Source organism: Felis catus, chromosome D4 (genome assembly GCF_018350175.1).
Source record: "Felis catus isolate Fca126 chromosome D4, F.catus_Fca126_mat1.0, whole genome shotgun sequence".
NCBI lineage: Eukaryota > Metazoa > Chordata > Mammalia > Carnivora > Felidae > Felis > Felis catus.
The window spans coordinates 89,378,585-89,406,104 of NC_058380.1; the positions used below are offsets into that span (position 1 = coordinate 89,378,585).

Sequence of the window (27,520 nt, forward strand, 5' to 3'; positions counted from 1 at the left end):
GCTGGAGGGTTTAGTCAGAACTCACCCATCGGGTCTGCAGGCTGGGGAACTGGGTTTCACTGGGCTGGTTGGAGACGGATGCCCCTGCTTCTCGATGGTAAGTCTGACCAGCTCCTGTACCCCACACAAGAGAGAAGCCATGAGGCACTACGACAGCTCCTTACTGCTCGGTTCTCACCCCAAGGCAGGTCAGCTGTCTGTCCTCCGCCCAGTCTCTCTTTGTGCCTGGAGATTTCCTGCACACCGTTAATGCAAGTACTGTCCGATTTAGATAATCTGAACTTCCCAAAATGTCCCCTACCCTCCAAAAAATACCTTCATAGCGTGTTGAGACGTTTCAAGATACATAAAGGTACTTCCTCTTGGAAGAGGGAAATGACAAACCCTGCTGTCTCAAAATGACGAAGTTTAACACTGAAATTACATTCCAGCAGAACAGATTCCCAGCCAGTTTGTGGGGGGAGAACTACTCTTTAGTTCCTGAAAGCCATTAAATTACATCCTATAACGTGCAGGGCGCTGCCTATGTTAAGGAGCAAACCTCCGGCATGGGGAGGGTGGTTTCCCAAAGCGAGGTGGCCCCGGGTGTGGCGGCAGCTGGTATCCCGAGATGACTGGTCAGCATCTTTGTTGACCGACAGAAAGTTAACGGCCTATTACCCAGTGGAGACGTGACTTTGGAAAATATATTTTTTACACAAAAAAAGAGAGAAAGATCAGGGCCTGCTTTTTTTTTTTTTTTTTTTCTCAACTAGAATGCAATTTTCCCCAGTTTGATGGGGTCTGATGATCACAAATACCCGTGTAAATACCACTCAAAAAATACCGAACATTTCCGCCGCTCTCTCCAGAGCCTCTGCCCCACCCCAACCATGGTTTTACTTCTGTTTCGCAGATGACATTTGCCCAGAACTTGACATAAATGGAACCATTACAGTATGCACTCTCCTGCACGCATCTTGTCTGAACAGCTTTGTGGGGCGATCTAACTCACGTGCCGTAAAAGCCGGCGCGATGGTTTTGTCTGCTCGCGGTGGAGCTGCCCTCAGCACTGCGACTTTTACTACTTCTGCTCCCCCACAAAAGAAGCTGTGCCCGTGACCAGCCCTTCCTCATTTCCCCCAGCAGCCACAGCTCCGGGCAACCACCATCCTGCCCTGCCCTGTCTCTATTCTGCTTCTCTCTTGCTCAGTATGACCGTCCACGTCATCGTGCGCACGAGTAATCTGTTCCTTCTCGTTGCTGAGTTATATTCCAATGTATGCACAAACCTACGTCTCTTTATCCATTCTCCTGTTGATGGACATCTGGGTAAGACCTGTTTGAGTCTGGGGGCAGGGGGGAAGGTTCAGTATTTCAGCATGAATATCCATTTCTAAAGTTACAGAGGAGGCAGCAATGGGCGTGAGTGGGCAACATCGACATGCCCCTGAATGAGACTGCAAGGCCTCTCCACACTCAAAATGCCACAGACACGAATCACAACACATGGGCTAAGGCAAGGTTAATATCTTCCCTAGCACAAGGATTCTGTCAGAAACATGAAAACTAGAAGAAAAAGACAAATACATCAAAACTAATACCAAAGAGGAAACTCACAGACATAAACATCAGTGCTCAATAGTCATCAGGGACTCTCCAGCTTTGATGGTAACAAAACAGAACCTTCCAGACACGGTAGATAGGAATAGTCCTTTGAGAACAGCCTTCTTAGAGGATGATTTGTCAGTACGTGTCAAAATTAAATATCGTACTCTTTTTATAAGAATTTAGCCCAAGGAGGGGTGCCTAGGTGGCTCAGTAGGTTGAGCGTCCGACTTTGGCTCATGTCATGATCTCACAGTTTGTGGGTTCGAGCCCTGCCTCAGGCTCTGTGCTGACAGTTCAGAGCCTGGAGCCTGCTTCGGATTCTGTGTCTCCCTCTCTCTCTGCCCCTCCCCCAGTCGTTCTCTCTCTCTCTCTCTCTCTCTCTCTCTCTCTCTCTCTCTCTCTCTCTCTCTGTCTCAAAAATAAATAAACATTAAAACAAATTAAAAAAAAAAAGAATTTAGCCCAAGGAAAACGTCATGGATGTATGCAAAAAATAAGCTGCAAAGGATGGTCATCACAGCATTATATGTAATAGATAAAATTAGACTCAACGCTCTGTAACTAAATAGTTAATATTAGATACAGATTGTGTCAATTACGACAGAACCAAGCAACAGACCATTACGTTGCCAATACAAGTCAAACTCGTGAGAATATATGATATCACGGAAAGAAAATGTAATACAATGTTTGGTGGAAAATAGCTCCAGGTGGTCCCATGGCAGATATACAGTATGTTTTGGAAATAAATCGTAAACAAGAAGGGGCCCCCAGGTGGCTCAGTCGGTTAAGTGTCCGACTTCGGCTCAGGTCATGATCTCACGGTCTGTGAGTTCGAGCCCCTCATTGGGCTCTGTGCTGACGGCTCAGAGCCTGGAACCTGCCTTGGATTCGGCGTCTCCCTCTCTCTCTGCCTCTCCCTAACTCATGCGCTCTCTTTCAAAAATAAACAAACACTGAAAAAAAAATTTTTAATGGAAACAATACACATCTAGAAAGAAAGTATGGCTATGAAACACCCCTAATTTTCTTGCTTTTGTTTCTTTGCGTTTTTGTAAATTTTCTATAATGAACACGTGTTACTTCTGAAATACTAATTAAAACGAGAAAATACAACCAAAGGCATGCTCAGTACGGCTGGAATCAGCATCACCCCACTCTGCAGGACAGGACAGTGGCTGCCTATTCTTGGAGACACAGAAGTAAGATCTCTAAGAGTCAAGTACTAGACAAAGGAAGGAGAATGTTCCTATGTTCCTGTTCTCACAATTTACAAGTTAAATAAAATCTCATGGGCACTTGGACACTAGTTACCTAGCTGGTGATTACGGCCAGGACGAGACTGAAAGCAAGGAGACAGATGACGGGTTGAGGAGAGAAAGCAGGGAGTGGGAGGGGGAGCAAGTCACCGGGCTGCACAGAAGAGCATCGCTGTGTCAGAGGGGGTCAGAGGGCCAAACCAAAGCATCCTGGAAGGCCCATGTTCACATTACTCTTTTCCACAAGCAGGGCGAAGAACAGAGAGAAGTATGTGTACTCGCATCGGCTGACGTAGGAGAAAATTCCACTAACTCTTCACTGATTCACGGGCAGTTATGATCAGCATGCCATCTTTCTGGAGGGGCAGCTGAGCAACGGTGCAGGAGTCACGGAACGGTGGGCACATTGGCACAAGCGCGCACCCGAACTCCCGCACGACGACGTGGTGGCGGAAAGTCTCCCTTCCGCCGGTTTGCCAGCCTTGGCTCACGGAGGGGGCAAAAGGGGCAGGCAGCTTTTCCACCCCTACCACCCTTCCGGCCCCAGAAGGAGACAGAAGGGAACCTCCAGAAGGTGCACGCGTCTGGCTACTGCACCAAAAACCTAATCTCGGTCAAAGCTGGCCATGGGCAGCGCGGCAAGAGCCTGACTCCTACTAAAGGCAGAATTTCCGAGAGGGACGTCAGACTTTTCAGCCCTCTTGAGGCACAGGTGTGAAAAGACCAGACTGTGCGCACAGCCGGTGACTGTGAACCAGACAACGACCGGTCCACTGAAAAGCAGTCTTCAAAAGCCAAAGGGTATTGGGAAGAGTATCTTTCTAAGTGCATAATGCTTTATTTCTGTGCTCATTTTATTCGTACTGAAAATGGTCACAGTGATGTTCCCATCTCGAGTGACCTTCAACAAGTCAAAGTACGAGCTGTGGTCCTCCCATCTCCTCCTTGGCACTAAGACAAAGCCCCCGTCCGGCAGAGAGCACACGGGCCGCACAAGGGCCCCTACGAGGTGCGGCCACGGGCAACGCTCCTAAGAGCGGCTGCCATGCTGCCCCTAAGAAGCACACCAGTCTACGGGCAGTGGCCACCAATCCTGCTCCCCCCTCACCCCGGCCCCTCACTGTCCATCCTCAGTCACCTTCTGGCCCTGTGAGTCTTCTGGGTTCAGGCCATGACAGAGCTCCTCTACTGCTCAGCGGTCATAAGACAAGTCCTTCGCCAAGGACACCGCATGGAGGCCACCAGTTGGGAGTTTCCCAGACCGAAGCAGCAGAATGAAATCACAGGGGTGTCTAGCTTTTTCATGGTGAAAAGAAGGGACCTTCCCACCTGAAGTCTGAGGGGTGAGGCAGCCACAGAGCAGAGGAGGCGGCCTCCTTCTCCTGTGCAGCAAGCACTGGGGAACGAGTGGGCTGGGCAGTGAGGGACTCCCGAAGTCAGCTCTCCGAGGGCCACTCCAGCCGCAAGACACTGGCTGTCATTCCTCAAACGGACTAAAGACAAGGCAGCCAGAGGAGACCTCAGACTCAGTGTGGGAGGAAAAAAATGAAGACACGAGTTTGATGAGGTTAAGTGAAAACCCCGGTGGTGCTGAATGCGAATTGCAAGTACCAGCAGAAACTCCAGATGCGTTTTGTCTTACAGAAACTAACAGCGTGACCCACCAGCAGCGATGAGAACATCAGCCCTCAGTGTGGTCTCTAAACGGGACTTTCCAGCAAAGGGAAGCAGGGCTCCCTAAAGGAACGGCTGATTACAGTTCTGTGGTAAGCAATGTACAAGGTACCTTATAACTCAATAATAAAACGAAAGCCCAATTTAAAAATGGGCAAAGCGGGTGCCTGGGTGGCTCAGTCGGTTAAGCATCTGACTTTGGCTCGGGTCATGAACTTGCTCTTGTGAGTTCGAGCCCCGCATCGGGCTCTGTGCTGATGTCTCAGAGCCTGGGGCCTGCTTCGGAGTCTGTGTCTCCCTCTCTCTCTCTGTCCCTCCCCCACTCATGCGCTTGCTCTCTCTCTCTCTCTCTCTCTCAAAAATAAAGAAAGATTAAAGAAAGACTTTTTTTAAACGGGCAAAGGACTTGAACAGACATTTCTCCAAAGAGATACACAGACGGCCAATAAGCACATGAAAAGGGACTCCATATCATTAGCCCTCAGGGAAATGAACATCTGCCAAAAAGCACAGGTGGGAACGGAGGCCGTGGAGAAGCCGCAGAGGCTGAGGCCTGCATCCACGGCGGATGGGGTGGAAAATGACGCAGCCGCTTCCAGCCCAGAGTTACCGTGTGGCCCAGCTGCTGTGCTCCTGGGTGTACCACCAAGAGAAATGAAAATACACGCCCGCATAACAACGTGCACAGGAGTGTTCACGGCAGCCTCACTCAGAGGTGCCGAAAGGTGGAAACTCAGACGTCCAAATGGCCACGAGAAAACAATGCCACGTGGTGCACCCACAGAGTGGAATATCATTTGGCAAGAAAAAGAAAGGAGGTACCGATACACGCTGTGGCACGCGTGAACTCTGAAACCACTGTACTAAGTGACAGGATCTGGTCTCAAGGGGCCACAGAGTATACGATTCCTTTTATATGAAATGTCTAGAATAGGCAAACCTACAGAGGTCAGGTTGCCTAAGGCTGGGCGGTGGGGGATGGCAAGAAATGAGGGGGTGGAGGGGAGAGCATAAAGGGTAGGCAGTTACTTTCTGAAGGTGACGAAAATGTTCTAAAATGGATCGTGGTGATGGCTGTACAAGTGTGTGAATATAGTAAAAAGAAAAATCGCCATATACATTTTAAGTGGGTGAATTATATGGTGTGGGAATGACAGCTCAATGAAGCTGTGTATCACCACCCCCAAACAAAACAACTATCAGATGATAAGAGCCTGGAACAGATTTTCATACCAAGACAACTACGAAGAAAACTATCAAAGACTTCTAGGGTCATATCACAGGGAACTCAGGAAACAGCCTAAAAAAGTTTTCAGTGGCCAAAGATGGGGCCTGGGGACCAGGAAGAGGGACAAGCACAGTGGGTGGGAGCACGGCCAGCACGTGTAAATTCATGAGTTCAGAATGATATTTTAAACAGCTCAACTCACTGGTCATGTTAAAGGGTGCTAGGAGACAGGCACTGTTTTGAAAACTGGTAAAGAAAGGAAGGAATTAAGCATGGATCCTGCCTCTTCTCTGAGAATGATCACTCAGGAAAACCGTAAGTTTACAAGGGAGGTCTGTCATTTAAGTGTTTCCCAGCTAATGAGAGAACGGCACGAAGAATTAGAAACTCATCATCCTGCAGCTCCAAATCAGTGAACAGATCTAGGCAAAAATCATGGATGGCTACTAATATCAGAAAGGGAGGGGCGCCTGGGTGGCTCAGTAGGTTAAGCGTCTAACTTCGGCTCAGGTCACGATCTCACGGTTCGTGAGTTCAAGCCCTGCGTCGGGCTCTCTGCTGGGCCTGCTTCAGATCATCTCTCTCCCTCTCTCTCTGCTCCTCCCCTGCTCACGCTCATTCTCTCTCTCATAAGTAAATAAATAAACTTAAAACAGTTTTGTTTTTTTTTTTAAAAAAAAAGAAAAAGAAACATGCCTCTTGATGGAGGTGAGGGCAGCACTGAGGGAGCATTCGAAATACAAAAACCTGAAACTGATTCAGCCTCTAGTTTCACAGGGAATTCAGGGGAGAGAGGAACATGCCAGACAACACTGTTTGGATGTCATCAGCACAAAATCCAGAACGTGGGAGACCTGTGACAGCAGTAACCCTTCCTAACAACACAAGTAAGCTGCAAGGACAGACAGACAGAGAAAAGCGATCTTAGGACGCATGTTAACGGACTAAGAAGCATACGGGCTTTATCTGGACCCTGAACTGAAAAGCAAACTGTTTAAAACCAGAAAACTATGCCCTGCATACGGGCAGGATCCAGCCCAGGGCTTGCTTTCTGTAAGGCCCTCAAGGTGAGAATTCTTTAAAAAGAAAAAAAAAAAAATTACGTAAACCAATGACAACATGCAACAGAGACCCACAGGCAGCAGAGAAGGTATGTAGCCTGAGAGGCTTCGAGTATTTATTCCCTGGCCCTTTGCAGAAAAAGCTCGCCGTGGCCTCAAGCTCTGCACGGGCATTTCCAGGCGGAAGGACATGGGATCTGTGATTTGCTTCCAGCGATCCCGGGGAGCAGGCAGAGGAACAAGACTGGCCAGGAGCGAACAACCGCAGAGCTGTGTAATGGGGCTTCATTACCCCGTTTTTCTCTTGGCAGATATTTGAACGTTTTCATCAAAAAATAAAAAAATAGGCTGAACGAGGAATAAAAGAGATGGCTTATTGGAGAGTTCAGTGTGGCAGGGACAGCAAGTTGCCCCACGACTTGCTCTTCCTCTTTAGCAGAATTTCATCTGGGCATGTGACCAAGCTGTGATCAATGAAGTGTGAGTGAGTTCTGTGAGGCCTTTGAGGAAGCATCCTCAAACGGAGAGGGCGCACCTTCCTACTCTCTCTTCCTCCTCGCTCGCTGGAATGCAGTCACGATAGATGGAGCAGGAGCAGTTGGTTGGGACCATGAGGTGGATTCCATGTGCTAACTAAGGATGGCAGGAAAGCAAGATGGGAGACGACCACATGCCTGACCATTTTGTGAAAATGTCATTAGCCTCAGACCGCCCGTCTGTGGGCTTCTTGGCCATGAAGGAGAGTTAAGTTTAAAAGCCAGTATTATTGTGGATTTTCTTGCAGTCGAACATAATCCTGACTGATGTAGTCAGAAAAACACTTCCTACAAGATATTCCCGTTGTAAGTGAAAACTGATACAGGCAAAGCTCACTAAAAGTGGACCTGGGGGGTTACGAAGGGAGCCACACCAATGACATCAGTTACAGGAGGAATCGTCGCTTACAGAGCCCAGCAGAGGCACCTTCACCAGGAGAGCACCGTGATCGCGGGCCCAGCGGGAAGGACGGACCCGGCGTCTCCGACGAGAAACCCTCCACCCCAGCGACTCGGCCAGTGAGAAACCGCCCTCACCCTGAACTCCTTCCTGCCAATCTCCGGGTCAGGACGGCCCCTCCCAGCATCCTCCTCCTAAAATAATCCTCTCTCTTTGTTGGACTTGCCCGTGGTTTTGCCCCGGCTCGCAGGTCCCGAATTGCAACTGTCTGCTGTTCCCGAATAAACCCATTTTGCTGGTAGAGTAATGGGCTGTTCTATTCTGTCGGCTAACGGGTACGAAGGGGGTCCGGGACAGAACACGAGCGCAAGTGCGGGTGGTGACGGCAGAACTGCAGGGACTCTCCTCCAAGGCTGTCGGCGTAAGGTCGAGAAAGAAGAGTGTGTGTGTGAAGGGGCGGGGGGAGCCGGAGGCCGGGGAGAGAGGCTCTGGGTCTGAGAAGTGACATCCGGGAGGGCGTGCCAAGAGGGCAAGCAGAGCCCGGGGAGCTGGGCAAGAGACGGTGCATCTGAGACAAGAAGAAAGGCTGATGTTTAGACGGAAGGGCACGAAGAGCTGGCACACTGGCTTCCGGAGGACAAGCCGGGTCACCTGCTGGAGCCAGAGGAGCAGGGCCGCAGAGAGCCAGGTGCGAGGGAAAGTGAGGGTCTTTCGATTCCTTCCTTAGACGGTCACCATCCTCTCTGGGCCTCAGGCCCCACCAGCAGAGCACCTGCCCGGGCCAGATCAGGTGATAAGGACAGGTCTGTCTTTCGACCGGAGATGCACGGAAGCGAACCACAAGCACCGTCAAAGACAGGCAGGTGCAAGCCATCCTGGACGCTAACATTTCCGTGGTTAATGGTACCTACCCGCCATTTACTGGGCACCTAGCACTTACTGGCCAGATACTTCATATACGTTCTCTTTCTTGACCTTTCTCCAGTTCTTCAGGGTAAACATTTAAAAATCTACTCGAAACTCACACAAGTCACTTGCCCCAGGTTACAGAGCTAGCAAGTGACATTTACTCAGGGCTTTAAATAATAAATGGTGCTACCCCCATTCAGGGACAGAAGCAGAGCAACCCTGTTTGAAAATACTTCTTCGACCGTTCAAAAAAAGAATTCCATTTAACAACTGAATGAGTTACTTGGAAGATGGTGAGTCACTTTAAAGGCACGGGGCAACATCTCTCCTACGAGCGGGATGACAACATCCTCACATCTCTGCGCGGCCCCGTCCCTCCCGGCGAACTGAGGCTCACTCACCCCACCACGACCCAGGCTCATACGGTGTCCTCGGCCCGATGGGGACAGGAGAGGGGCTGGAGGCCGGCTGGCGGCGAGGGGGGACGCACAGGCAGTCCCTGGGCTAAGCTGGGTCTCCCTCACGTGGGGGGAGGCCGAGGGTGACAGGAGGCGCGCGGGGTCTGGGGTCCGGCAGCCCCGGGTGGGAGTCACGACCTCGCCGCTGACCACTGGGCTGCCTGGGCCTGTTCCCACACCTGCGAAGGGGCGATCACGCCCACGGCAAGAGTCGTTGTGAGCATCGGGAGGGACTAAATGTCAGCTGTTGCTACTATGACATCTCAACAACAAACGCCAACAGCACAGTGTTCGGATCGTCCCTGCTCCCTCGACCGATTCCAGCTGCAACACACTTCCAGCGGCAGGCCGGCTCCTGCACACCCCTTTCTGCCTTTGGCCCGTCTCGCCCGCAGGACAGAGTCTCTGACCACCCTGAAAGGGGAAGGTGAGCCAAACACCCGACCAAGTGAGGCCACGTGCCACTTTCTCTTGTGACACTAGACCTCGTCATGATTACCGAACGGCAAGCTCTGCTGTCCTTCTCCCCCTGCCGGTCCTAAGCTAATGGTCAGGGACTGTGGCAGGGGTATCACTACATTCCCGATCGTATGGCACGGGCTGGCACTCGAGGAGGCTCTCGAGAAGGGAATCCTGAATAAATGAAACAAAACTGGACTCAGAGAGGTCATCACCTAGAGTCTTCGTTCTGGGTCAAGTATTTTTTATTTTTCTTATTTTGGGAGGGGGAGGGAGGGCGAAAATATGGGAGGGGGAGGTGAAGGGGGTGGGGGAGGAGAGAAAGAGAGAGAGGGAGGGAGAGAGGGAGGGAGGGAGGGAGGGAGGGAGGGAATCTCAAGCAGGCACCATGCTCAGTGCAGAGCTGGATCCCACAGCTCTTGGATCATAACCCGAGTCAAAATCAAGAGCTGGAAGCTCTAACGACTGAGCCTCCCCGGTGCCCCTGGGTCAAGTATTTTAAAAACAATTGTGGAAGGGCACCCGAGTGGCTCAGTCGGTTGAGCATCTGACTCTTGGTTTCGGCTCAGGTCATGATCTCGCGGCTCATGAGTTCGAGCCCCGCATGGGGCTCTGCGCTGACAGCGCGGGGCCTGCTTCGGATTCTCCATCTCCCTCTCTCTCTCTGCTTCTCCCCCACTTGCACTCTCTCTCTCGAAATAAACAACTTAAAAAAAATCGTGGAAATGTTCTTTGTGTCCAGACACTGACAGGTTCATAATCTGGAGGTTTCTCTCTCCCTCTCTCATTGGTCAGTTTGAAAAATCAGAGAAATTTTTCTTTTCGACATGCCTTTCAGCGGGTACCGGGGTGCTTTAACGATCCCGTAACGAGAAGTTACTTGGGAACGTGACAAAGCTTCGCACACGGAAACTCCATCTCGTCTATTTTGGGCACTCTAACTTGTTTCACACATCTCGTGATAATTCAGTAGAAGGAAACCTGAACAATGTCACCTGCAAAACAACAGCATTTCCAGAAGCCTGGGCAGGAAGAGCAAGGGGTGTGTGAGCCAGAACTCCACACGCTCTGCTGGTGACGTGCGACCCAGGCCACGTCTCATTCTGCACTGCCGGCCTCCGAGAGCTCCAGGGGAAAGCGACGGGGAAATGCGTATGGCTACACTCCAAAATCTGGAAAGTGACACAAGGCCTTACCGGACGGGCCACTCTGGGCCTTTACCCTTAAGTCACCCTGGCCCACACAGACATGGCAGGACCTAATACGCTCTGGGGAATGCACAGAGCCTGGGCCAGCGGAGGAGACGTGGTGGCATCCAGCCAAGCCTCTCTCTACATGAGCTTCCTGACGTCCCACCGACACGGCGGCCCTACTTATGTGGCCCCAGTTGACACGATTCATTCTAGAGCAAGTCGTAATGCTAAGCAAGGCTTTCTTAGCCTTCCCTCTGTGACTTTTACCATCTGGGCATCCTTACTCGACTCTCCGGAACTTCTGCGGGACGTCAATCTGAGGAGACAGCTTTTAGGAATCTGCTGGGACGGCTGAGTGGTGAAGGAGGTTTTCTCGGACCTAGGTTAAGCACCTCAGCTACAACTTTGAACTGAAGGGCGTGGAAAGGAGGAGGACACAGCTGTTTTTTCCTCCCCCTAAGCCAAGAGACTGGTCTCCAAGGCACACACCTAGCACCACAAAATTAATGAGGAATAGCAGCTAAAGTCTGAGTGCTTAGTATGTACTAGGTGTTGTTCTAAGAGCTTTCCATGTATTAATACTTCCCACAACCCTAGGATATATGGCACTATCATCATACCCATTTCACCGATGAGTTAAGTGAGGTGTAGAACCCTAGACCGAATAGATTGCTTAAGCTCACAGACTAGTAAGTGGTGAACTTGGATTCAAACCTAGCCGGGCAGGCCCCAGGCTAGCCCTCTTTCCACTGCTAACACGGCCTCGCGGACCAGCAGGTCTCCACTTTCCCACTGCCCGCGGCACGAATCCCGACCCGAAGGCCCTCAGCCACCTCGTACTTACATCCTGTCTTGCTCCTCACCCATAGGACCTACTGTGTCAATTAGAGTTTATCCCGGACCCTCTGTGGCCTCTGCTTCCCACCTCAACTAGGTTTCGTAATTTCCCATCACGCTGTTCCCGACTTCTCTGGCCGGTAAATTCCAGAACGTCAGACCCAGTTTCATTCCTTACTCATCTCAATCCGACTTTTCTACCAAGAATCACAGAAGTTCTCAGAATGTGAAACGGTGGCGGTCGACTTGCTGAGAGCTTTGCGACCAGTCAGTGCAGAGACAACTTCCTCTGCGTTCTGTCTAGCAGGCAGGCACACACAGTCAGAGCTGTACCCCAGAGCCTCACTGAGGGCTGACTACGTGCTCGAGCAAGGCTGACTGCTTCTGGCAGCTTTTCCAGTATCGAGACGATCAGGCCAAAGGCTTTAGTGCTCTGAGAGCCATCCGTCCCAGAGAGAATTAAATGGCCATCGGACCGAGCAGCAACACCAGAGACGCTCGGAGACGTTCGTTCCAACGCGTGAAGCTTGGGAACAAGTTGTTGTGCGACAGACGCCCAGCGGGGAGGCCGCTGGCAGCCCGTGTCCTACCTTCACTCCGTCCAGCACAGCCTTGATGACCCCTTTCACCGTCGTGACCATCTCTTTGTCTTCTGAGTTCACCCCTTCCAGCATCACTTGGTCAGACCAGCGGATGAGGTTGGCGAGACTTTGGTACACCCGGCTGTAGCAGGAGGAGAGGGCCGAGCTGGGGGCAAGAGAAGAGCTTCTTAAAGAAGGTGAGCCCTCTGAAGCGCGACCGTCACTCGGAGCTACTGTTTGATACAGAAGCCGTTTCCTGGAGACAGGGGCTCACTTCTAACCCTTTCTCTCCGGAAGACCCACACCTCCTTTTCGTGACAAACGTTCCCCTGAATCTATGCCCTTAGAAATCCAACACACACCGTATGCAGCTTTATATTCTAGTCTGTTATAAGACTGTTTTCATCTTCCAAACATAACAGATAAAAATCCCACCACAGTTTATATGCTTATTTCCACAGCTGACATGCTTCTTCAAACTTCCCGCCACCCCCCCACCCCCCTTCCGCAGGATCCTGACCTCTCCCTCCCCTCCTCCTCGCTGCTAATCAGGGGTCAAAAGCACTACACGCTTCTCGTTCTCAGTCAGACTGACACTCATGTTAGATGGGCCACAAGGAGCCAGCGGGTGCGTGGCATTTCAGCAGGCAGGATCCTCTACCGAAACAGCCTCTAAACATGAGCTCGAATGGATCTGTAGCTCACCAGAATTCCTTCCAACGTGGGCTGAGCTCCACTCTCTGCACCATAACCATGGCAGACCTGCCAGAGCCCCGCACTCATGAAGAGCGTTTCCAGAAGGACAACGGACGAGGGGCGAGGAGGCCTCTGCTGGCGGAGGCGTCGACCGCTCACCGCGAACGGAAGGCCCGGCTACTTCCGGATGCCTCGCTGATTGGGAAGGGGAGGCCCAGATGTACACTCTATATATCTTCCACACATTTTTAAGTAACCGGAGGTACTTTTCTCTAGGAATTATGGAAAGGATTGCCTTTCCATTTTAAATATTATGTACCATAAGAGAGGAAGGGCGAAAATATGGAATTTGTGGAATGCCCCTTCTTCCTCTCAAAAAAAAAAAAAAAAAAGGTTGGGGGAGAAAAAGAATGAGGGGGATATTGAGCAGCCCAAGATAGAATTTGAAGGAAAAGATACAATACTGTAAGACACGATCAAGACAGCTTCTAAATTTTTTTTTTCAACGTTTTTATTTATTTTGGGGACAGAGAGAGACAAAGCATGAACCGGGGAGGGTCAGAGAGAGAGGGAGACACAGAATCGGAAACAGGCTCCAGGCTCTGAGCCATCAGCCCAGAGCCCGACGCGGGGCTCGAACTCACGGACCGCGAGATCGTGACCTGGCTGAAGCCGGACGCTTAACCGACTGCACCACCCAGGCGCCCCAAGACAGCTTCTAAAAACAAAGCTGCTTCCAACAAAACCCTGAAACAAACAAAGCTCTAGCAAGAAGCTCTTCAGAATCAGGTGACGGGCAAACACTTTCCAGGAGATCTACAATTTCCATTCAGCCACTCATTCTGCTCCGTGCGTGTTCCAGCAGGAGAAGAGAGCAGTCAGAAGGAATGAAAGCAACTCCGGTCCCCTTAGAAACCAGAACAATTTACCAAAGGGGCCCCGGGAGAGCCAGGGCTGGGCTGCCTCAGGGAAGAGTATGAGTGCAAGTGCTGGGTGCTGGAAAGAGGGCTGCCTCAGGGGACGAGAACTGGCCTCCCCTGGGGGCTGGGCCATCGGTGGTGCCACCCTGCAGGAGGTGGGGGGATGGCCCTTCTAGCAACTCCAAGCCTCCTCCGCCTCCTCCCGGCAGGGCCAGGTGAGGCCTCTTTCAACCAAGACGGCCACCTTCTGCCCAAGTGCCCGTGGGGGATTCTGCCAAAGCGTCAATCACACCGTTAAACTACTGGCCAGAACTAGACGAAAAGGAGGCAGGCAGACACTTTTACACAATGCTCGATTTCTACCTGCGTCGAGTGGTAACATCCTGAAAGCACCTGAAGAATTCGGCAGTCGTGGCCGCGCTTCACAGCGTCAGCTTGGGACGCTCCTCTGTGTCAGGGGCTGAGACATTAAGAAAGCAAGGAGGGTCCCGTAACTAGGAGAATGTCCAGTGGCCACACGTCTCCGTGCACCACACTCCCCAGCGCGGGAGAAGGTTCCTCCGCTCACTGTTCACGCCAAACAGCCGCTGCTTGTTCAAAGGCTGGTCCGCCACTGTCCCAGCACCCGGGGGGACGGAGACGAAGGGCCCACCAGCTGGGACCCAACCCACAGAGATGCTCTGAGCAGAAGGCGGGAAACACCTTCCTAGCTCACAAACTGCACCGGGAGGGATGATGACGGAAGGAACCTAAGAGAAACCTTTGAAGAGGAGATATCAGGGTGGTCGAGAAAAAGATCATCCGTTGGCTTTGCGAGAATCTCAGGAAGAAACATCCCTTAAGTCGTATCAGCCAAGGGACTGCCAGAGAAAAGAAAATCATCGCTCCTTATGGCCACACCCGGGCATTTCTCTTTCCCTCTAGGAAACTGCTATAGACGTGAAATAATTTTTGCCAACTACAAAATAGTTATAAGATCTCCCCATAGACAAAAAATGCCCCCAAACCACTGTCCTACCGCTTGATCTCAGTGTTTGCGCCTATTCCCACCCTTCCTTCAGGTCCCGCTCGAGCATCTTCTCCTGCGGGAAGTTTAATTGGGCCATGGAGTCTCCTCTAACTCTCCCTCCTTCAAATCCCAACAGAGCTCCGCTCGGTACCACTAGGTTCGAACTCCACCGCGGTAGGGACACTCACACGAAAAGGGGTGGAGGAGAACTCTGCATAAAAACCATCTACACATCTGACCCTAGCGCACTGTTGGGCACATCCCCTCAAAGGAGAACGGCACCGGGCCCTTCTACGAGCTGGGCACGGGGTTAACTACGGGAGGGACGTGGTACTCGGTCTCAAGCCCAGCACACAAAGCACTCTGTGCGTGGCGGCCACTCAGCAGGGCATGAAGGGACTCATTTCCCCAGGCTCCTCCTCGGTGACAGGAGCACGGCCTGGAAAGCAAAGACAGTAGCAGCGCAAAGTCATCCCGACAGTTTTTTCCTCCGCCACCAACTGGCCAAAAGACCGCAGTCTACAGAGGTCAGCCGAAACTCCAGGGTGGAAGGCCCAGGCCAGAGAGCTTCTTGGAAATAAAGACACTTGTTTGCATGATCTCCCAGAAGAAGAAAACTATGCACTTCGTTGCCAAGTTCTGAAAGCAGTTCACAAAAGCTCAATCTCATGGGGCTGGACGAACACCAAACCATCTCAAGGAACAGAAAACACAGCTGCGTTTATCCTGAGCAGGTACCAGAAAAGAAACACAGAGCCAGCGGGCACCTCTGCTAGGCCTCAGCTAAGACCACACCGAGTACCCCTTTTCCTTCTCTACCTCACAGTGAAGACCAGAGCAAGCTGCTCCCAGACTCTGATGGGAAAACGCACTCTAGCGGTAAGTGTTCCTCAACCAAAGCTCGCTGGGACGCAGGCTGACTCCTCCCGACATCCCTGGCTTCCAGGGAATCCGGGTGCTGTCTGGGAGATCCTGGTCTGATACAGTTAAAGGTTTCATTAATCCATGCTCGAATGGGATTCTCCATCTCTTTTGGCCTAATCAGCTAGGCAGCTGAGGTCTCTACCAGGCTGGGTATTAATAGGATTTAATGTCGTAATACACCACGGCTAACGGAAGGGTACTAGAAATGTGTCCAAATCAATGTGATTATTGCCAATGACCTAAGGCCAAGAAACCACCACAGACTTACCCTGTGGCTACATCCCGAGCAAGGCTAGAGATCTCCCTCGGTCAAGGCCTCATGAGTAACAACGACCTCGACCTTGGGAGAGCATCAAGTCATAGCTGTGAAGGGTGGGGAGAAGGCTCTTTTCCCTCCCCGCACTCTTCACTCTTCCCAGGAGCCCTAAGTTTGAAGTGCCCCCAAACCAAGACGCCTGTAGGCCTCCCTTGCTCTGACACAGTCAAGGATTTCAGGGCAACTCACCTGTGCTGAATCCGAGGGTCGCTCTGCACCAGGGGTAAGATGGCCTCCAGCACCTTACTGGCTGACCCTGGAAGCATCTCCAGTACCTTCTTATCAATAGCCATTTTGTCCACAATGGTCTTGAAGTAGCGCAAGGCACTAACGACCTCCTTCTCTTTCTCTTCCAGCCAGCTCAGGTTCTGAAAGGAAATGTTAAGCATAAGGAGGGAGGAGAGAGATTAAAGGGAGCGGTTTCGAAAAAAATAAAGTACGCTTTCCTATCGACTAGCTGGAGACTGATGTAAGCAGAAGAGACCTCTTGCTGCAGAAACCAAGCCAAATTACTTTCTAAGGATTGCAGTCAGGATACAGAGGCTAGGCTAGGAAGCAGAAGGGAGCTCGGACCAAGAACGTTCATTCAGGTATTTCTGAATTCCCTTCCTGGTAGAGACTGAAGTGGCTGAGGTCTTGAAAACTGCTTCGAGGATCCTTCTCTACCACACTGAGATAGCACCACTCATTAAGCATAGTGAGGACTAATTTGCTGATGGCTGTAGGAAGCTTAGCGACCCGCAGTTAAATCTCATGGCGCCTATCCATCCAGTAAACCAAATCAAGAGACCCCAGGCCTTTCAAAGATCTGAGGGACAGTAGAAGATGGTCAGAGGCATTCGTGTTCAAAGCCCATTCTCCCAGGACCCCTCACTAGATTCCCACACTGAGTCCGAAGATGCAGTTCCCTCTCAATGAAATGGCTTGGCTCACCCAAAGGGTCTAGAAACCCCAGGGTTAGAAGGGGTGGATGCTCTGGGGTGAAAAGGGGAAGGTGCTGGGGCAGGTAGCAACGATTCAATCATCACTCGTGTAGCAAATGCTAACAGCATCCATAGTTCCTCTGCTCCCGAAGAAAGCACAGCTAGGAGGAAAATAAACTCCGGAGCCCTGCACTTAGCAGTATTCAAACTCCCATGCCCAAATCTCTTCTCCTTGACTACAGGATGCCTCAAATCCAGTCAGTGGGCACACACACCCCTTGGTTCCTTTCCCCAACCTCCCTCTATATGGCCCTCAGGTCAGAGGCCCGGGTCCCAGCTGGCTGGCAGGGAAGGGAACTCAAAGACGATCTATAAGACAGATAAATCCAAAAATGGATACCCTATTCAAGTAGAACTGATTACATGTCCAGCGCAAACTGCGATTGCTGTATGTGAGGAAAGCTGCCACCTGTGGGCTCTCTGAGGTCCAGCGAACATACAAATAAAAGCACCCAAGGGCAAGAAGAACATTTCTAGAAAAAAGCTGATTTAAACAATAATCTCTAAGGAGATACACCAATGACATATAATAAGAAGTGATTATGATTCTGAACACTAACTCTTCTCTTCTCAAATGATGGAGAATGTCATTTTAAATAACATTCAATACTCGAGGCATTTATTCCATGGAAATAGCAAAAGAAAATACGTAAATGGGATCAAGAAGTAAACAGCTTCTTTAGTCAGACAACGTTCGAAGAGCCGACTCAATTCTTCTCCACGGGAAACTTCCCTAAAGGGGGTCTGCAGACCACAAAGAGCGGATTCCCTAAGGCGGGGAGTGCCTGTCCCCCCTCCCCACCCCACCCCCCATCACTGGAGCCTCATTACCCCCACCTTTCATCTTCTCATGACCTCACATGTTTATTTACTGTTTTTGAGGCCAGGCACTTGTTTCCTGCCTCACAGACAAGAGCTCTCCGCCTTGCCATCGCCCGCCAGGGCCACAAGGAACGTGAGTATGAAGGAGTCACACTCAGACATCAGTGTGACTGAAACGCCGGCGGCCAGCGTGGCCAGAGGACCCTGACCACGGCACTGCTATCTCGGCACATCGGGACGTGTTTGGAACCAGGAATGATGAAAGATGGGGAGGAAGCAGGAAACCTTATAAGAAAATCTCATCGGGGGGCGCCTGGGTGGCTCAGTCGGTCAAGCATCTGACCTCGGATCAGGTCACGATCTCACAGTTCACGAGTTTGAGCCCCGTGTCGGGCTCTGTGCTGACGGCTCGGAGCCTGGAGCCTGTTTCAGATTCTGTGTCTCCCTCTCTCTGCCCTTTCCCTGCTCACGCTGTCTTTCTCTCTCAAAAATAAACACTAAAAAAAAAAATTAAAAAAGAAAGAAAGAAAGGAAATGTCATCAGGTTTGCTAGGAAGAAAGGGGTTGACCTGGAGATGGGAGGCACCCAGAAGGGGCAGGAAGGCACTTTGAAGCAAAAAGAATCTTCCCATCATTTGCAGAGAGATCCAATGAGCCACTGAATAGCCAAGCTGCCCTGGGCTCCTACTGAAGGAGCCGACAGCTTAGCACAGTCTGGTTTCATCCATTAACTCTCCAGCAAACTGCACTCCCAGAATTAATGGCCTCTGAGTGTTGTGCGTTCAAAGCGCCTCTGCTCCTGAACAGCTCCGACTTCTTGCAAAATGCAGCCAGCGGTCAGAAGAGTTTACAAGGAGACAACTAGCTGGAGCACTCGCCAGAAATGGGAACCCAGAGCTCTGGCTCTGCTCTGTCGCCCAGCTGCACAAGCTCAGAGGCAGGTGCCCCGACCCGGGCACAGCCTCCCTGCTGTGGGGGATGAGGCACCAGCCACTATCCCTCCACAAACTGGGAAGCTACGTGAGGGTAGAGGTGCCAGGGGAGGGACTAGGTTCGAAGCCACCACTGGGCTTGGGGGCCAGTGACTTCAGGCTCCTCATCTGAAAAATGGAGAGGATATTACCTGATATCCGCCCCCCCCCCCCGATGTGGGGACATGAATAAGAATGTGCACAGAAGCAGTGCATAAAACTTAAGGGAAAACCAGATTTTGATCAAGAAAACTTGGGCCAGAGCCCAAAGTCCGTACATTTGGAATAATAAGAGGTTTTGCACACAGTTATGGAGAGGAGTAAGTAGGACAGCACGTGAAATCACCTGGGACAGGGCCTAGGCAACGAGACCCTCCGTAAGCCGTACATGAACCTGAATCTGTGCTGCTATCTACCGGGCGACAAGTTTCCCGTGTGTTTAGACAGGGAATGGCAGGCATAGAAACTGGGATTAAAATGAGAACACGGAGAAAAATATTCTCTAAGAGGTCGGAGAGCTCATGAGTAATAAATAACAATGACAGCAAATGACACGCGTGTTTTCGGATTTCTTCGACGGTCTTCTAAGTTCACACATGTTGGCAGGCTCCCCATGCCTCCAGGTGTGCCTGTGGGCCTCTACGAGACAACAGGTTTGTGCTCATGTCGTCTCAGGCAGCTGACTTGGGGCAGAGCAGACTCAACCCTTCTTAAAGGGCGACAACCAAAAACCAGAGTAGCAGTCTTCCTGGGTAAAGCTCGTACTCACAGTTCCTGGCTACAGAATAGGGGGTTCTAAGCAGTAGCACTACTGACGTCTTGGGGTGGATAATTCTCCGTTGTGGGCAGGGCCGTCCCATGTAGGATGTTTACGAGCACCCCTGGCTTCTATCCACCAGCCCTAGTTAACACCTGCTTCACCTTTCGAGTCGTGACAACTCAAAGTGTCTCCAGACGTTGCCAACGTCCGCTGGAATCTGCAGGAACCCGTACCAAGCGAAGGACACTTTAGCATCGAATTCCCCCCAGGGACCTCTCTCAGAGGAACGAACAAAGGGGGAAAAGTTCCAAGAACCGAGTGGCTGAACCAGTCTCTTCCCGGCGCCAATTGCTAGAACGTGGTTGTCGGAAGTCACTTCACCCTCGACTGCCTGCTCGAGTGCTACAGGGGCCACCAGCACCGTGTGTGGGCTCGGTTACCGGACTCGGCTCCCAGAGGGGGCCGTACGGAGGGACCCGGAAAATGACTGTGGCACACACTGATCTTCCACTCTGTTACTATTCTTCTTCAATCTGGAATTTGACCAATCTGGCAAACACTGAATACTTTATTTCCTCTTTTTCTTCAGCCTCTTTTGCTACCAGATGAGGCGGGAAAAAGGGTTATTCAACAAACGACTTTTGGACTTAAAACCTTAATTGTCTCCACTTCTAACTAGAATTTTAAGATATCCTGCTGGTCAAAGTACAAACAAAACAAAAATACAGGTACGCTGTAAAATGCAAGAATCGTGGCGTCTGTTTGCCAGTGGCATTGACTCGACGCCTGTGACGAAAGCTCTTCCACCGACTACGCTCTGGGCGGGCCCTGGAGAGAGGCTGCGTTTCTCTACAACGCTTGTGTTTATTCTACGCTGCGGGGGCTAATTTTGCTTTTCTGTCCAGTTACGTGCGAGCGTTAACACTTACATTCTGGCTTTCGTAACGAGGAATGCATCGCAAGAGTTTTGACTTGGATGTAAGGCAGCCTGAGTTCAAATCTCAGCCTCACTACCTTTTCCTGTGTGATGGTGAATGCTTCATCTTCCTGCAGGCCCAGTTTCCTTTTCTGCAAAGTAAGTTTCCATCCTCCAGGGCTGTTAGGAGTGTTAAGTAGGAGTAAGTGTAAAGCAGCCAGCACGTTAGTGCTAAAGCTGGATAAATGTCAGTGGCACAAAAGGTGTCCCTGGCTCTCGCAGTGCTTGGTTCTGAGTGCACTCACCACACTGAGCTTGCTAGATGCCTCACAGAGCACCTGTTACCGTAGACGCCCTTCCCTTCTTAACTGCTCAGATCATCTTAGCAACTCAAGGAAGAAAGAGCTGGTCTTGAGAGAGAAGACTTACCCACTTCCCCCAGAACCCGTTGCACCCAAGCAGCACACCCAAACCCACCCCAGAAAGGACCCCCAAGGTTTCGTCAAGGAGTGCTGAACTCTCTCCAAAGACCACAGGGACTTGGATAAACTCTTAATTTTACCCAAGGCCCCTTGGACTGTTTCCTGAACGATTAAGCCCACAGTCGCCACCCAATTCAACACAGGGATATCGTAAGAGGTTTTTTTTTTTCCATCCCCAAAACCATGGGCCAGGATTCTGCAGTAGAAGGCAAGGCAAACCCAATTGTTCTTAACGTCACACTGACCTTCTGCCTTTGAGACCTGGAAGCCACAGCACTGGTGGACATAAATTCTACTGCCTGCTGCTCCAGATCCAAGGGGATAGGGTAGCCCTCTGGTAGAAATCTGTCTGTTGCCTCCTGGAAGAGAGGAAACCTGGATTCCTACAGAGCTTGAAATGGCCGTTTCAGGCTGAAGGGAGGGGTTGATGAACATCTACAGCTGTTTCAACGTATCTGGCTTCGCTGGCCCTGCTGAGGTTACTAGTGCTTGAGGACATCCTTGGCTGGGTTTCAAGGATTTGACATGTCTCAGAGCATGGGCCCTAAAGCCAAACGAAGGACGTTCTGGACGTCACAAAGCTCCCTCTATGTGTGTGCGTGCCAGGGCAACGTGGGGCTCTCTGGGGGCAGGCAGGTGGCATCCTGGGGCGTAAGCATGATGCACTGAGCTGTTCTGAATGCCCAGAGGATGATACATCTGGGAAAGGAGAACTGCTTCAGCCAACAGAACCTGACTCTGATTAACAGGAGAAACACTCGCCATCCCAAAGGCTCACATTTCGCAAGGACACTCCAGGCCCCTGCCTGGCAGCACGGGAATGCTACGAAATCCGTGCTCTGCAGTGGAAGCTGATCCCCAGGGGGTGAACCTAAACACAGCACAGACTCCGACTGCTCGAAGTAGGCGAAGGCCAGGACAGACACCTAGAGAGAGTCCGCTTACTTTGTTCACAGGCTTCTCCGGGACTTTCACCGACACCTCAGCTGGTTTTCCCTTCTTGGACGGCGTTCGCTTGATTTTGGGCGAGTGGAACTTGTCCTTGAGCTTCATGGTGAAGGAGGAGAGATGGGAGCGCTGAGAGTCTGAAAACAAGGAGGTGCCGATGGTTAGAAGTGGGGTGGGGAGGAGCTGCGCTCCGTGACCGTCTGCAGAAACGAGCATCATCCCCAAACAGATCGTTTCCCCTGGCTGTTTCAGAGTTACAAAGCAAAGGAAAGATCCGCTGAAACGCTGCTGCTTGCACGTTTTAATTTCTGCAATTTCCATGTAGTTGGGTTGTTCAGGATGGTGGAAGTCAGAGATGGTCAAATAGCCGTGGGAAAAGAACCCACAAACGCTTTCGGTGTCCTCTACAGAGTTTGTAGGATGAGCTGACCCAAGTCTAAGGGAACCAGCTAAGAAGAAAGAACACCACAGCAGAATCACAGGGGTGCAGGTTGTACGAACTGGAGAGGAAGGCCCTTCTGGATCAACCTTTAGGGAAGGTCACCAGGCAGCACAGGCACGGCCTCAGAGTTAGCATCGGGGACTAAAATCGCACTAAGGTATTCAAAACCCTCTGGAACATAGCGAAAGACTGGATGGTTTCTCGCCAAGATCAGGAATGAGACTAGGGTGTCTGTTCTCACCATTCCTATTTGGTGTCATACTCTTAACAAAAGCCATCCAGATTGGAAAGGGAGACATAAAACTATGTCTATTTGTAGCTGATCTTGTATATGGAAAATCCCAAGCAATCTATTAAAAGGTTATTAGTACTAATAAACAAACTCAGCAAAGCCACAGGATACAAGATCGATATGTAAGTGTCTGTTGGATTTCTAAACAGTAGAAATGAACATTCCAAGATGAAATTTTAAAAAGCTTCCATTTACACTACAGGGAACTGATGATGACAGATGCAGAGGGAAGAGGTGGGGAATGGGAAAAGTGGGTGACAGGCAGTGGGAGATACGGGCTTCCAGTTATGGAATGAATAAGTCATTGGAATGAAAGGTACAACCAGGGAATATAGTCCAGTGACACTGCAAAAGCACTGTACGGTGACAGAGGGGGCCACACTTGTGGTATAGAGATGCCGAATCACTGCGTTCTACACCTGAAACTAACATAACACTGTATGTCAACTCTACTTCAATAAAAACAGAACGAAAACAAAAAGCTCCCATTGGCAATATCCTCAAAAAGAATAAAATACGTAGGCATAAATTTAACACAAGAAGTGCCAGACCTACACTAAAAACTACAAAACGCTGTTGAAAGAAATTGAGACAATCTAAATAAATGAATCAAGAGTTAATATTATTAAAATGTCGATACTCCCCAAACTGATTTACATATTCAATGTAATCCCTATGAGAATCCCAGCTGGCTTTTTTTTTTTTTTTTTTTTTTGCAGAAATTGACAATCTAACCCTAAAGTAAGTATGGAAATAAAAGAAACATGGAACAGTCAAACCTATGTGGGAAAAAAGAAGAATAAAATTAGAGGACTCATGCTTCCGGACTTTAAAATGTTCTATTATGGAGTTGCAGTAATCAGGGCAGCGTGGTACTGGTATGAGGACAGGCACACAGGACAACGGAATGGAACTGACAGCCCAGAAATAAACCCACGTGTCTTCGGCCAACGGATTCTTAACAAGGGTCTCAAGGCCATTCAGTGGAGGAATGAATGTCCTTTTCAACAAATGGTGCTGGCACAACTGGGTATTTCACATACAAAAGAACAAATCTGGGCCCTTACTTCACCATATACAAAAACTAACTCCAAATGGAGCACAGACCTGAATGTAAGAGTTAAAACTACAAACTTAGAAGAAAACTTAGGGATAAAACTTTTGTGACCTTGGATTTGGTAATGGTTTCTTAGATATAACGTCAAAAGTTGACAAAAGAAAAATTAGACAAGTTGGATTCCATCAAAATTTAAAACTTTAGACTTAACTGTGGTGATCATTTAGCAATACATACAAATATCCAATCATGATGCTGTACGTCCAAAACTAAGACGGTACTTTGTGCTGCAAGTGACACCATCAAGAAAGTGAAAAGACAGACTACAGAATGGAAGAGGGTATGTACAAGTCACATGCCTGCTAGGGACTTGCACACAGAAAAGGTAAACAACTCCTATAATCCAAAACAAAAGGCAAATAATCCAACTGAAAATGACCCAAGAATTTCAACAGACATCTCTCTAGATGAAATATACAAATGAGCAACAAGCATATGAAATCACCATCATTAGTCACCAGGGAAATGCCCAAACTGACATAAGTTACTACTTCTAACCTACCAGGTATCATCAAAAAGACCTGTAACAAAGCAAGCGTTGGTGAGGCCGGGGGACTGGAACCCTCCCACACTGCTGCTGGAAATGCAAAATGGTGCAGCTGCTGCGGAAAATATCCGTCAGTTCCTCACAGGATCAAACACGGTTACCCTACACCCCTGCAATTCCATCCCTAGGCATATACCCGAGAGAAATGAAAACATCCATCCACATGATTTGTACACGAAAAGCTCACAGCAGCATCATGCGTAATAATCAAAAGGTGGAGATAACTCAAAGGTCGATGAACGAATAAATAAAGTGTGGCATATCCAAACAACAGAATATCACTTGACAATAGAAGAAATGAAGTTCTGACACCTGCTACGGCATGGATGAATCCTGACAGCGTTTATGCTAAGTGAAGGAAGCCGGTCCCCAAAGACCACTGATGGTATCCAGAATAGGCAAACTTCTAGGGACAGAAGGTAGATCAGTGGCTGCCAACATTGAGGGAAGGGGAGAGGGCACGAGAGGGGTTGCCAATGAGTATGAGGTTTCTTTCGGTGAGGGGACATAAATGTTCTAAAATTAGAATCTGGTGATGGTTGCACAACCCAGTGAACTACTAAAAAACAAGCCACACTGCATTCTACGCTTTAAATGAGTCAATCGTATACGTGAATTATATGTCAATTAAGCTGTTTTTAAAAAAGCAGAGACGCACCAGGCCTTCCTCCATCTCGCCATCGACCTCCGTGCTTTCCAGTGTCTGACACGATCTTGTGAAGCGATTTACTGACGTGCTTGTCTCCTCACAAGAATGCCAACTCACTGAGGACCACACCTGCCCTTCTCATGCCCGCATCCCCAGTGCTGACATGGTACCTGGCCCGGAGAAGATGCTCAGCCAACATTCAACATTCACTCAACAAGTGAACAAACTGATCAACCAAAAAATGCCCCTGCAAAAAGGACTGCTTCTTTCGAGACCAGCTGAAATTCACATTTGAAATTTTCATGCTTGAAAGTGGTCGAAAATTGGGGAACAGAACACGATCCTATGCGGTAGAAAAACAAATACCTGTGGTTTTAAAAATAAAAAGCACCCGTCCCCTTTCCATTTTTCCAGCTACGTAGTACTAAAATACCCTTCCAAACGAATGACACAGCACCCTGCACGACAGCCGGTTAGTGTGTCTGTTATTACTTCACGTGACCTTGGGGACAAAGTGTGATTCCTTTGTCAGACCATCCAGGTGGCAGGCAGGGTCAGATAAACTATCTGCTCCGCACAAGTCTTCTAGAAGCGCACTGCACTCTGGACCAAAGAGATGGTTAAAAGGGTGAGCTCTGTAGTCAGACTGTTTGGGTTAAAATACTTCAAAGTCACCTCTCCAAGTCTTAAGTTTCTTTGTCTGGAAAATGGGGCTGGTAACGTTGTTTTTGGTTTTGGTTTTTTAAGTTTATTTATTTATTTTTGAGAGAGAGAGAGAGAGCGTGCGTGCACGCGTGCACGCATGCACAGTAGGGGAGGGTCAGGGCGGTGGGCGGGAGGGGGGGAGACACAGAATCCGAAGCAGGCTCCAGGTCCTGAGCTGTCAGCACAGAGTCTGCGTGGGGCTCGAACCCACGAACTGTGAGATCATGACCTGAGCCGAAGTTGGACGCTTAACCGACTGAGCCACCCAGGTGCCCCGGTAACACTGTTCTTAGGATGGCTGACGTGATGTAGGACAAATGAAACGCTGCCTGTGGGTAACGCAATGAAGTGCTTATCCAAGTGCCAGGCACATGGTACCTCAATGCAGGGAGCTAGCCAAACTAACTATAGGATTTGGATGGGTAGCAAGGCTGATCAAACTCTGAATTCTTACCTCCCAACTGCTTACAGATCTTTATCAGGCGATTCTGTAGCAGTGAACTTTTAACTCACGACCCTAGGTGACCGTGGGCCTTACAGTCTTCCTCCTCTTCCTTTGCACCGACCCGAAGCCTCAAACGGGCTTTTATCCGTAATCTGTTCTGCTCTGTGGTTTCACGTGTCTCCTCGGCTCTCGTGTCCCTGCAGACATAGCTCTGACCAGGCAGGTTCCCGAGCCAGATGGGATGTTAGAGCAGTGTACTAATCCTTACGACTTCCATCGGAGCAACTAAGACTGAAAGCAGGGCCAGAAAAGCAGACACAAATGAGGAAGTCTAGGCAGGATGCACGGTTTCTTTGGTTTGCTTCCGCGGTCAGAGACCTTCAGAGGCCTGGGATGGGGAACCAACTTCTGCCTGTGCCTGTCTGCCGCCCCGAGTTGCTCTACGAACAAGCCAGATTCACATCTCCGCCATCGTGACGAGGGCGGAACTGGGGTGTGCGAGCAAGGCACGGACGGCTCCCCAGAAGACCTCTCTGGTTCCTGCACTTGCAGAGCCAGCCCTGGTCATGACCCAAGGGCCAACGAAGGGCACCCCCAACCTGAGAGCAAACTGAACGCAGGAAGTATATTACAGCACTCTCTACCTCAGCCTGAAATTCTAGTCTGTCTCGGGGCACGGCTGGGAATCCACGTCAGCATTTAAAGAACGAACTACATCTACCAATAAATCTCTCTCCTGGGAGTATTTCAGAGCCTCGAAACAGCTACCTTTAGCACACACGGTGTTAAATCAAGTGGAGAAAGCAGGTTCTTCCTAATGATAACGAACCTCGTCACTCCTGGAAACAGAAGACAGCACTAACTAGGACAGATTTTCACTCAGAGGCTGCCTGTCATCTTTTCCTTGCAACGCTGGGTCGGCAGCATAGATTTCAGGTGACTTAGATGCAGGTTGCTCCGACTGTGTCTGAGTGTTGATAAAGCACCACAAGCAGTGACAGCAGGCGGAAGGAAGCAACAGGGGGCAGCTGTGTCAGGGCAATTTCACCAACAGCACCACACACACACACACACACACACACACACACACACACACACCCTTCCTGCTCCTTTTCTTGGGTCCCTCAAGTGTATCAATCATCTGGAGTAGAGGTCAATGGCAAAGAGATGCTCCCACAGTACGGGACTCTTCGGTAGCTTTATTGACCGCTCCCTTATCATTCCCCGGCTTTTCACTTAGAAAGGTACACATTCAGATTCAGATTCTGTGTGTATGTTTTTAGAGATTTTTCTACTACTGAAATTAAAACAAAATTTTGAAAGATTTCATAAATATAAATAAACACACACACACACACACACACACACACACACACACACACACAATTTAG

At 50.0% G+C, this 27,520-nt stretch overlaps 1 protein-coding gene across 15 annotated transcripts in view; it reads right to left on the minus strand.

Annotated features, from left to right (window-relative positions):
• RAPGEF1 (Rap guanine nucleotide exchange factor 1) overlaps positions 1–27,520 on the minus strand; it is a 132,076-nt gene that overhangs the window by 44,088 nt on the left and 60,468 nt on the right. For 11 of the 15 annotated variants that reach the window (XM_023242882.2, XM_045043278.1, XM_023242875.2 and 8 more), the window contains exons 2-6: positions 21,930–22,069; positions 21,230–21,343; positions 16,240–16,418; positions 12,195–12,351; positions 26–114 (exon numbers count right to left, since the gene is read on the minus strand). In XM_023242882.2, the coding sequence (XP_023098650.1) occupies positions 26–114; positions 12,195–12,351; positions 16,240–16,418; positions 21,230–21,343; positions 21,930–22,069 (679 nt within the window). The remainder of the gene's footprint in view (positions 1–25; positions 115–12,194; positions 12,352–16,239; positions 16,419–21,229; positions 21,344–21,929; positions 22,070–27,520) is intronic. The other 4 variants (XM_045043282.1, XM_045043279.1, XM_023242878.2 and 1 more) reach the window with 1 other exon arrangement.